Source organism: Neltuma alba, unplaced genomic scaffold, assembly GCF_004799145.2.
Source record: "Neltuma alba isolate B1F8T4 unplaced genomic scaffold, ASM479914v2 tig00000327_pilon, whole genome shotgun sequence".
NCBI classification, from domain to species: Eukaryota; Viridiplantae; Streptophyta; class Magnoliopsida; order Fabales; family Fabaceae; genus Neltuma; species Neltuma alba.
This window is the reverse complement of record NW_021632008.1, coordinates 269440-280781: the sequence shown is the minus strand read 5'-3', so window position 1 is coordinate 280781 and position 11342 is coordinate 269440. Positions and strand designations below refer to the sequence as shown.

The following is an 11342-nucleotide window of genomic DNA, read 5'->3' as shown; positions in this document are numbered from 1 at the left end:
AATTAGGACCGGAGGAGTACAATTTTTTGTTCTTCAAATTTGTCCTCATTTTAGTTTTGATCCTTCAAGTTTCAAACCATAGGTTTTGGTTCCTCAAATTCTTTTTTATTTCTAAGATTGGTTCTTATAATCTAATAAAAATCTGGACGATTTTGCCTATTGATAGATCAAAACTTATTGTTTGAAACTTGAAAGATTAAAACAAAAATATAGACAAACTTGAGGAATCAAATATTATACTGCCTCCGGTCTTAATTATAAGACTTTGTTTGTAAACTACAAATGATGTCTTATAATTAGGATTGGAGGTAGTATTAACCCTAAACTTTTATATCATTGAAGGGAATATTTTGGAAATTGGAGTAATATAATCATTATATTTCTGTTTTATTTTATTTTTCTCATCATCTTAGTTTTCTATAATAGTCAAATAGAGATTTTGAAAAGCCTAAATAGAGAAAATGTTGGGTTCGGGTATGATGAAAAATCGTGAGGATATGCGGAAGGGCCGATTCGCTGTCCCAACAGTAGTAATTAAAACTACAGTTACATATAGTAAATCACCGGATGTTGACTAATATAATAATAACATTAATGTATCCCCAAAACGTCATTAATTATGGCACCACCCTTGTCCTTAATATAAATCACTTGTAACACATTCTTGCATATCAAAGAATGCATTAAATAGGCAACATTTTCTAATTTTACTCTTATTGAATTTTCATCTCTCCCCTATCTCTTCCTTCTTTCCATCCTTCCAATAAGAATTAAATAACAGTAAAATTGAAAGCAGGCACTACCTCTTTTTCTCATTATAAGACCTTATTTGTAGATTACAAACGATGTCTTATAATTAAGACCGAAGGTAGTATTAAATATTACTACAACTTTACAAGTGACTTGCATTTATAACCAAAATTTTCTCTGACAAGTGACTTGTATTTAGGACCAGGGTGGTACTGTGAACCTTCTTATAAGTGACACGTGAATGACATGTGAATATGTGCAACTGTGTCTTCAAAAAAATACTCCTATATTTCAATGTGAATGGAGGTGTGTGTTCGTGTATATAAATGCACACAGGGCTTTGGTTTTGAATCAAGTTGAGCTTTGCTTCGGCTAATCAAAGAGCATAAGCAAAAACCTCTAGCTAGCTCTTTCTTAGCCTTGTTCTTCAGATATGGCATTGTCTTCAACTTTTCTTAACCCCCTCGCTACTTCGGTCACTCTTAATCCCCACCCTAAGGTTGCCATTGCACCAATCATTGGTTCAAACGCCTTATGTACCTTAAATTTACCATAAAGGCCTTCTTGTTCTAGTTATTGCAAGTATAGTTACCATGTGATAGTTTAATGTCTAACTGTTTCTCATTACTGTGTTTTAGATCAAAAATGCTGGAAAGAGCTTCAGAGTAAATTGCTTAATCAAAATTGAGCAGACTGTGACCAAACCGGCTGTTGTGGAATCCCCTGCGGTTCCAGCTGGTGATGGTTTGTGATGTGTTTCTTGCGTTGATACTCTGTGTGTGTGTTTTGTCTTCTATGTTAGGTAATAGTTTTTTCTCCTATTTGCAGAAAAAGTTGTGAAAGATCCAAGTATGTCCACAGTGTTGGTGAATTACCATGCTGATTGGGATCCTTTTCATGCAACCTCTACTCCAATTTACCAAACTGCCACTTTCAAAATGGTGGGAAATTATTGATCCATATGCTTGCTAAGAATTAGAAACTAGATGAGTTTAATTAGGATCTCTGTGGTAATTGTCTTCTCCACTTGTTTTGTTTTTGATGCAGAAATCTGCGACGGAATTTGGTGAATATGGCTATTCAAGAAGTGCAAATCCTACCCGAAACACTTTGGAAAAGTAAGGAGTTATGATTTTTGTTGTCTTGATTTTTGTCTGTGCCTATTTCTTCTTTCTATGCATTATTCTCTTTTACTTGTTGGCTTAATGTTCTGTATTCTCATCAGGTTATTAGCAAAGCTTGACAACGCAGAATACGCCTATTGCTTCAGCAGTGGAATGTCTGCTTTGACTGCTGTTTGTGAACTTGTTAATCCTGGTGCTTATTTCTCTTCCCATTGGAGACTATATATATATATATATATATATATTGAATTAAAGGGGCAGGCACTATTGTCATTTACTTATAAAATTCCAATGCAGGTGATGAAATCATTACTGTTCTGGATATCTATGGGGGTTCATATAACTTCATAAACAATCTAATGGCAAGGAAGGAAGGAATTAAAGTGACGTAAGAATGAATTTTTCAGCTTTTTCCCTGTGGAGTAATATTATCGTTGGATTGATTCCCAGAAGGTAATATGGTTGTAATATTCATGGACAGCAAAGTAGACACAAGTGATATAGAGAAGTTTAAGGAAGCTATGTCTGATAATGTTAAGTTGGTGTGGCTGGAGACTCCCAGTAATCCTCAGCTAAAAATATCTGATATCCGAGTAAGCTATTTTAATTTCTTTATGGGTTGGGATTTTTTTTTTTTTTGGTTTATAAATTCTTCTCTTCAGCTATATAATGGCCCATCAGTAGCTTTCCCTCTTCTCTTCTTGAATAAGTAAGAAGTATAGATCCATGCCTACTATATAACACTAAGAAAGTTCTTCCATGGACCCAACATCTATAGCCGTTAATTATGGCAGGTTTATATTGGCAAAATGTTAACCCGTCAGAACGTGGGTTGTTTCAACTCGTTTTTTGTGGAATAATATGTATGAATTATGAGTATCACTCACTACTAGTATAAAATTCTTTAAAATGTTGTTGATTTATGTCCAGAAAATGTCGGAGATAGCTCATGCACACGGAGCTATTTTATTTCTTGACAATAGCGTAATGTCCCCGGTGTTAAGTCAGCCATTGGATCTTGGAGCGGGTATTTCATCATCACACACTTTCTAAGATTATGGAGTATATATATAAATATACACACACACACACAAACGCACACTTAAGGTTTAAACACTATAATTAAGTGATACTTACTTTTTTTAAAATTTTTTGGTTTCCAGATATTGTTATGCATTCGGCTACGAAGTTCATTGCTGGAAACAGTAGTTGCCTGGCTGGTAGCCTTGCTACGAATAGGAAAGAGTAGGACAAGCTCTTTTTTTTTTTTTTTTTTTGGTTATCTTTATTTTCCATTTTTTATTCAACTAATAGTGGGAAATTTTTTTTGGTTTTTTTTTTGGCCTTTGATCATCATGGACCATCCTGTAAATTAAAGCTTGGCGGATCACATAAACTCTTATAAAAATGCGACCGGTTGTGGTTTGTCTCCCAAGGACTCTTGGATATGTTTGGAAGGAATCAAAACTATGGCCTTGCGAGTTCATGAGAAACAGGTACCTAACAAAACATTCTATTTTACTCATAGTTTCAAGTACATTATATGCACAATATAAATATGAATGATGTTTTGAGATTTGTTCGTATCTCTTTTATAGTGGCACTATTTATTTCTACCCAAAAAAAAAAAAGCAACTTAGAATTAACATATTGTATTTTGCAGAAAAATGCACAAATTATTGCCGAGTTTCTTGCCAGCCATCCAAAAATAAAGAAGATACACTATCCTGGTCTTAAAGCTGATCCTGGATATGAACTCCATAAATCTCAGGTGTGATTTAATTTACCTGTTGTAACTTAATATTAATATTTGCTAATAATATCTATGTCTCTGTGAGTGCTTGAAATGATTTTATTCATTAATGGAGTTCCTGTTTCACAGGCATCAGGGCCAGGATCTGTGCTTAGCTTTACAACAGACTCACTGCCACTCTCAAAGCAGATCGTGGAACAGACTAAATATTTTAGCATGACTGTTAGTTTTGGTAGGTATTTTGGGGAATATACTTTATATCATTTACATATATATTTATTTACTTTGAGAGTTAATCAAAATGGTGAGAAGGTAGGTATGATAGAGAATCTTGCAGCTATAATTAATGACATTTGTTAGTAAATTTATGTAGATAAAGAAATTTGGTTAAAATTAACTAATGCCTTCAAATTTTCGAAATTACCTCAAAAAAGTTTGTTACTTTGAGGACATTGTTTGATCAATGAGTTACAAGATTGTTTAGTTAGTCAGGGAATATCAAAATAAAGGACATTTAGTCAAAAAATGATTAATAATTTGATTAAGGGCTTGTTTGGGAATGATGATTGAAACCTTCGAAAACAGCTTTCAATCGTGATTTATGGTATACGAGATAAATATGTAAAAGAAGTTTTATCTCTACTTACATAAACATGCTTATGATAAACAACTCTGAACAAGCATACATTCATAGAAGATGCTAAACCTTGTATTAATTTTGATGTTGTATAGGTGGTGTGGGTTCCTCCATATGCTTGCCTTGGTATACATCCCATGGCGGTATGAGTGACAAAGAGAAAGAAGAAGCAGGTTTAACTAAAGATCTTGTGCGTGTTTCTGTGGGAATTGAGGATGTTAAAGATCTTATTAATGATCTTAACAATGCACTCTCAATTGTGCCGCTTTGAACTTCATGTGTCAGACCTACGGCTTACGTGCTTCAAATAATGAGAAGATCGAGGATGTTGATGATTATTTGGTGGTGGTTCTATTACCATGTTCTATTTCTTCTTCTTCTTTTGTTGTTTTCTATTTGCATTATTGTACTTGGCTGCAACAATTTGGAATAATAATAATAAGCTTGTTAAACATAGGCATTTTTATTATCTCACATTGGTGTCTTCTTTAATTACCTTTCTTTCTCCACCTTCTTGCTTGATTAATTTAATGCTTTTATTTACGTTTCCAGATGATGATTATATCAATGATGATGTGTTTTTGCTGTATCTTGAGATAATCATAATACATATACATGTACATACACATAAACATATATACATATATATAATGTGGGGAGATTTGGCACATGGAACAAAAATTTTAAATTTAAAAGCTTGTAAATATTATCTTTTTGTAAAAAAAAAATTGAACCTTTTTAGACTGCTTATAATAGTACCGAATGCATATTTTAGCATGGTTGTATGCACAACAGCCTAAAAGTTTTAAAATATTATTTCTTAAACAAATATTTTTAATGCTTGTTAAACCGGTTGTACAAATACCCAGTTTAAAAAGTATATTTTAAACCAGTTATATAAGGAATTGATCTAAAAAGTCTATCAATATTTATAAAAATAGCACCAATCACATTTTTCAAACGATCTCCAATGAACGGTCTTAAAAAAAATGGTTTAAAAATGTTTTTTCTAGTAGTGTAAAAGCGTCCAAATATCAAATTAGGTGTTTGATAACTAAATTAAACAATTTATATGGTATCTAATAGGTTAAAATTTGTCCAAAGAGCATTCTTTTGGTTTTTTTAACCACTATATTAGTCGATTAATATCATTTATAATAAGTTAAAAACACTTCTAGAAGCATTTGACAATTCAATAACTGATTAGTCTTTAAAATTAATCATTAATATTTTAAAAGACCATTTGCAGAGGTCATAATTAACTCTTTCATTTTAGCTACAAATATAGTGACCCATGATTCTTGAAGGAATGAATGCATGTATGAGCCGTAAATCTGTAGTGAGGGCCTACTGGGCTGGATCTGTGGCTTTCCCCAAAAAAATTGGCCTTGTGGGGTTTTCGTTTTAGTATCAATACATATTATATAAAGCATAATAATACGTTGGATTATTAATTAAGCAAAATATATTAACTAATCTCCCCTCTATTTCATCTTAATTACATAAAATTTCTTCTACTCCTCAAAAATCAAATGTCGTATAACATAAACTTCACTGCCCTCTTTTTTTTTAAAAAAAAAAAAAGATTTTATATTTTATTCATCCAATTGTTAATTCACCTTTAAATCATATGTTTTACATCAAAATACCCATCTTTAACTAAAAGTTATTTAAAATTATTTAGGTTAAAAAACTTTTATGCATATATTTAAAATTAAATGAGATTTGGATCAAGTTGAAGAGACCACAATATAATGAGCTATAATACTCAAATTGCCATTTTACTAAAGCTTTGTGGTTCGGCATTTTTTACTACCTATATCCAGCTTTAATGACTTTGGCCATTGAATTAGAACCACTTCAACTTCATAGAGATGAGGAAGACAATTTAGTTCATGGCATAATCATACTTTTCAATGTTGTTTGGCATAAAAGAAACATGTTTCATCAGGAAATTAGCAGCTCCTACCATGTTTCATCTGTTTTGTCTGAGAGCAACTCTTTTATGGATTCACCGTTCTGGACTAATGTCTTCTTCTGAAGTTCCCAACGTCATATGCATCAAGAAGCAATTTATCAGGCTTCAACAACCATCTGTTTCTTCTACTGGATCAATTGGGCAAGATCTTCAATTGCTTGTATCTTCTTTTTCAAATGCGTTCATATTCTTTAGTCATCCTCGTTTCCTTATGAACTTATTTTCTTCTTATTTTTGTCCTTATACACACTCTGTTTTGTAATATCATTTTATCTTGTATAATATATAATTGTCTTTTTATTAAAAAAAAAACCTAGTATTTCTTGCAAGAGACCCTAATTTTCTAGCCATAGTATTGGTCAGTGTCCTATTTAAAGGCCCGCTTGGTACAAGGGAAAGGAAGGAAAGGGAAGAGAAGATTTTAATGAGTTCATTTTGAAAAATTGAAGGAGTCACGTTAAAATATTTTAATTAATTATTTTACTCTTTTATATTACATCTTTTTGTTAAAATCTCATTACCCCATTTCTTCAATTTTTTAAAATGAGCTTGTTAAAATTTTTCATCTCCTCCTATTCTCTTCATTTCTCTCGTAACAAACAGACTCTAAATCTAAGCAATAGTAAATTTGTCATTATACAAATTATATATATGGATGCATATATGCTATGCTGCTCTGGCCAATTAGGAAGGCCGAATGGCTTATAGTTCATGGGGGTTTCTAACTCCAATTTCTTCATCAATTTTCTGCTTCCATGGATTCTAGAACTCTCCCATGTAATTGCTTCATTTTATTATACAATTTTTTTAACTTATGTTTCGCTTCAAATGGTATATAGAGCTAAGGTTTTATCTAGCAAAATTACCACCAATTTAAATTTAATTTATTACGAACGATCAGGAAATTTTGAAAAGCTCCCTTTTGGAAATAAATCAAGTAGGATTTGATGACTTTTTTAGGAAGGCTGATAATGCTTCAACTTTATATTGAGAGAATTATTTTAGTCAAGCCTTGTAATATTGTGCTTTACAATCTAATAATTCGAGATTTATTTTTTTTGATAAAGCTCAATTATAATTCTAGAGATAACTATATATTTAAGAAATTTGGAAATACTGAAGAGGGTGGAGGACTGTATGTAACATCCCATTTTTTTAATTTATTTATTTTATTTGTTTGGAGACTTAGTACGGGTAGTGTTATATATAAAAATTATTATAAAATAAAAAAGAAGGGAAACAATGTATTTATATGTAAAGGTTAAATAGAAAATAAGAGTCTGAAATAATTAAAGAGAGCTATGTATAAATATTTAAAGATAAATAAAAAGGGGATCAAATATTTAAAAATATATATATTTAGGAAAGAATGATTTAAATTTTAAATGTACCATATCTGATAGGATTTTGATAATAATAAGAATAATAAGTTAAGATCAGATAAGGGGATCGAGTTTAAATTTTATAAATTCTACAAATACCCAAGAACCTAGTTTCTATCTCATTGGTGGCTACCGCAACGCAAACCTAATCGCTCTGTAGGTACCTTCTTTGTCCTTCCCTTTCTTTTGTATTTCTTCTCTCATGTATTCCATCCTTTTGAGCCAAACCATCAGCAATCTTGACCGACCTTCCTTGTTCTTTCTGCAATCGACAAATCACAGGCGTTGTCTTCTCTCAAAGGTATATAAACATATATTATTTCCTCTCTCACACACTCCTTATATATATATATACACACACACACGTGAGCGCATATCCCCACCGCTCCCTCTCTTTCTTTTCTACAATCTTCCCACCTTCAATATGTGTTCGGTTATGTGTCAATCACTATATACCCGTCCAATCATCAAGTTGTAGCCATATATATATGTGTGTGTAGATAATTTAGTATTACATGAATGAAGTAAAACACTCATGGCGTGAGCTATGATCAAAAGGATGGAGTTCGGTAGAGTTTTCGGGGCTATGTATCTATTTATATGTATATAGATGAATGTTTAGAATAATTTAGTTACCTTGCCCATTTTACGTTTCAAACTCAGAATGTGAACAAATAGAATAAAACACATAACTAATGATTTTGGATTAGAGATAACTTACTCCTTTTCGGCTAGTCGTTGTTTCTTTCTCCAATACATATATGTACATATACATGATATTTTCGTCTCTCAATAATTTTATATCTCCTGTAGGAAAAATATATATAATAATAATAAAAGATTTGAGTAGATTATATACAAGATCATCTCTTGTCCTATAATTGATTTAAAAGAAGAAAGTCTATAATAGATAATTAAATAGGTATAAATTATCCACAGGTTTTACTAAATATATTTCAAAATCTATACCTATTTAGTTATGAAAATAATCATTATCAATATACAACATCAATCTAGTTTATAAGCAAAAATCTGAAGGTTTGGAAAGTTCTAAAAGAATTCAAGACCTTCATATAATTTACTATTATAGTGAACTAATTAAATTAGGAAGCAATATGAATTTAAAAGAAGATTTATATTTTCAGGGATAAATTATAAGACATTGGGATAACTTTGGAGAAACTTTGGTATAGGTCTAGGATAGACTTTTAATAGTTCTGAGCTATAGATATTAATATTATCGTATGTATGTGATTTTTGCAGCCTCTCACGAAGAGCCTTGGTTGTTGAAATTTCTATTTAACTACTTGTGGCTAGAGGATAACAGGTAATGTAGATTTCTACCTACTTTACTTGCTAGTGACTCCTATGAGTCCTTTAGGAAATATGGAATCTTTGGAGACTTGTCTTTATCGTTTTGAGAAAAGATTTGCTAGGAATCATGAAAAATTCTTCTGGAGCCAAAAACCAACCTTGTGAGATGATTTTCTTCTTTTTTTTGCAAATGACCCATAGTTGAGTCTTACTATATCATAATTAGTTTTCTTGGTTGTTTTTGATGCATGCTAGGTTATATGTCGTAATGCTACATATTGTGATCCTTGAGATCTGATCCTATGAACTACTTTACTATATGACATTGTTGTGATATTTTATGATTATAAAATATAACTGTGGAAAATAAATATGGTGGAGGATTGATGGGATATGGTGTGACATTGTGACCACATGGTAGGCCGTTATATGGTGCTCTATGGCTGGCCCATACTATAAGGGCAGTAACCCTTGGCTTGCGACACTCCAGAAGTATCCTAAGGCAGTAACCCCTTTCTGGAGGAACCCATGGCCCTTGTGTGCTCTGTCAACTTTGGCCGGTCTGCATCACACTTGTGAAAAGCTTGCGAGAGTCAGTTATGACGTGGGTAGCAATTAGCCCATGGGTTCAATCGGCAGTTATAAGGAGGTTATAAGGTGGAACTGGAAAGCTAATATATTATGATAATGTGACAATTATGATGTATTTTATTTAATTTGAATATGATGATACAATGTGATCTTAAATGATATGCTTATCTGCTTGCTATCCATATGCTGTTAGTAACTATTGATTTTGAACTGTTAGTCATACCTGGCATCTTGTAAGGGTACTAGTAGGTAAGGTGGGTAGGATTTATGTTACTGAGACTGTGGTCTCATTACATTACTTCATCAATTTCAGGTGAGAGCAGCAGGGGAGATGCAGCAGGGAAGGCACTGTAAGCGTGAGGTCACTTACACTAGTGACTGCGCTTCGATTCTAGAATTTATGTTTGGTTTACGTTTAATTGCCACCTAGGAGCCATGATGTTCTTTAGACTGTTAGTGGCTTATTTTGGACTCGTTATTACTACTAGACTGTTTTGCTTCTTTAGCTATGGATATTTTTATTGATTTCTCTAAGGGCCTTAGACCCACAGTTGAACATTACGGCAATTGCATCTGAATAAGTGGGTCATTTAGTGATGCTTTTCTTGTGATTTATTTTATATAATGTCTATGATAACCAGGTATGTGGGATATTACAATTAGGCGAAGAAGTATGATATTTTCTTTTTATAACCATGATATGTGCTTGGGTAGGGTATTTCTTTTTATATATCATGGTTATTCAGCGAACTGAAAAGAAAGTTAGAATTCTTCTTTTGTGTACCTTAGTAAACATACGCATGTGCTACTTGTATATTTAAGTATGGCATAGTTTTATGTGGGATATTACACTGTATGAAGAGATCATCAGAGCATCACATAACAAACCTCAAACCTAACCCCATCATGTGATCCTTATTCTATTATTCCCACTCCTCTCTCTCTCTCTCTCTATATTCTCTCCTCTTTAAATAGAATCATTGAGCATAGCTACATATGTCATACAAATTTTATTAACAGCCTTCTTTAATTCAGAGATGGCATTGGCCTCAACTTTTCTTGCCTCTTCTGTCACTCCCATCACTATTAATCCCCACATTAAGGTAACAACAATCATTATTTCAAACACTTTTATTATATTATATGCATTCTTGTTCAAGTTGTTGTTATTATTATTATTAGTATTATTTAAGCATAAAGTTTATTACGCACGTTTGATTTCTCCTTGTTGTGTTTTAGGGCACAAGTGCTGAAATTACGTATAATAAGAGCTTGGGATTTAATAAGTGGGCCAAACTGAAGTCAAAACAACTGATCCATGGAAAGGGGTTCGTTGTAAATTGTTTAATCCAAACAGAGAAGCTGACTAAGAGCAAACTAGCTTTGGTGGACGATGTCACTAGTGGTAATTTGTGTTGTTGATACCATGTTTGTGTGTGCGTGTGTCTCTCTATACACACCCACACACACTTTCCTCCTGTTCTTAATATAAAATGTTGTTGACTAATTTGGAGAGGGATTAATTAAGAAAGCTAAACAACTTATTTTAAAATATTTATACTTATCGTTTTTCTCTAAACTAATTTACTTGACTTATAAACTGATATATAATCTAATGATAGAGAGATCAAGGAATATGTGCTATAATTAAATCATTTATTTGGCTTCATTAATCTTTCCAGATTAGTCAACTAGGTCTTATATATTAAAAATCAGAGGTGCTTAGCATATGATTTTTGTTTATATATTACTTAGTATATGATTTTTGTTTATAGATTAATAGTTTTAGTTCCTATTTTCAGAAAAGCAGACA

At 32.1% G+C, this 11342-nt stretch overlaps 1 protein-coding gene across 2 annotated transcripts; it reads left to right on the top strand.

Annotated features, from left to right (window-relative positions):
• The first annotated feature begins 1138 nt into the window (after positions 1-1138).
• Positions 1139-4738, top strand: LOC114723920 (cystathionine beta-lyase, chloroplastic-like). Of its 2 annotated transcripts, none has more exons than XM_028910282.1 (13): positions 1139-1249; positions 1389-1488; positions 1579-1691; positions 1798-1868; positions 1976-2067; positions 2172-2262; positions 2356-2467; positions 2805-2901; positions 3038-3119; positions 3253-3370; positions 3538-3645; positions 3757-3859; positions 4360-4738. In XM_028910282.1, the coding sequence occupies exons 1-13, from the start codon at positions 1184-1186 to the stop codon at positions 4533-4535; spliced, it is 1329 nt and encodes a 442-aa protein (XP_028766115.1). In that variant the 5' UTR covers positions 1139-1183; the 3' UTR covers positions 4536-4738. The 2 variants fall into 2 exon arrangements, with proteins under 2 accessions (XP_028766115.1, XP_028766039.1); XM_028910206.1 differs by having other exon boundaries at positions 1389-1494.
• Positions 4739-11342: the final 6604 nt, after the last annotated feature.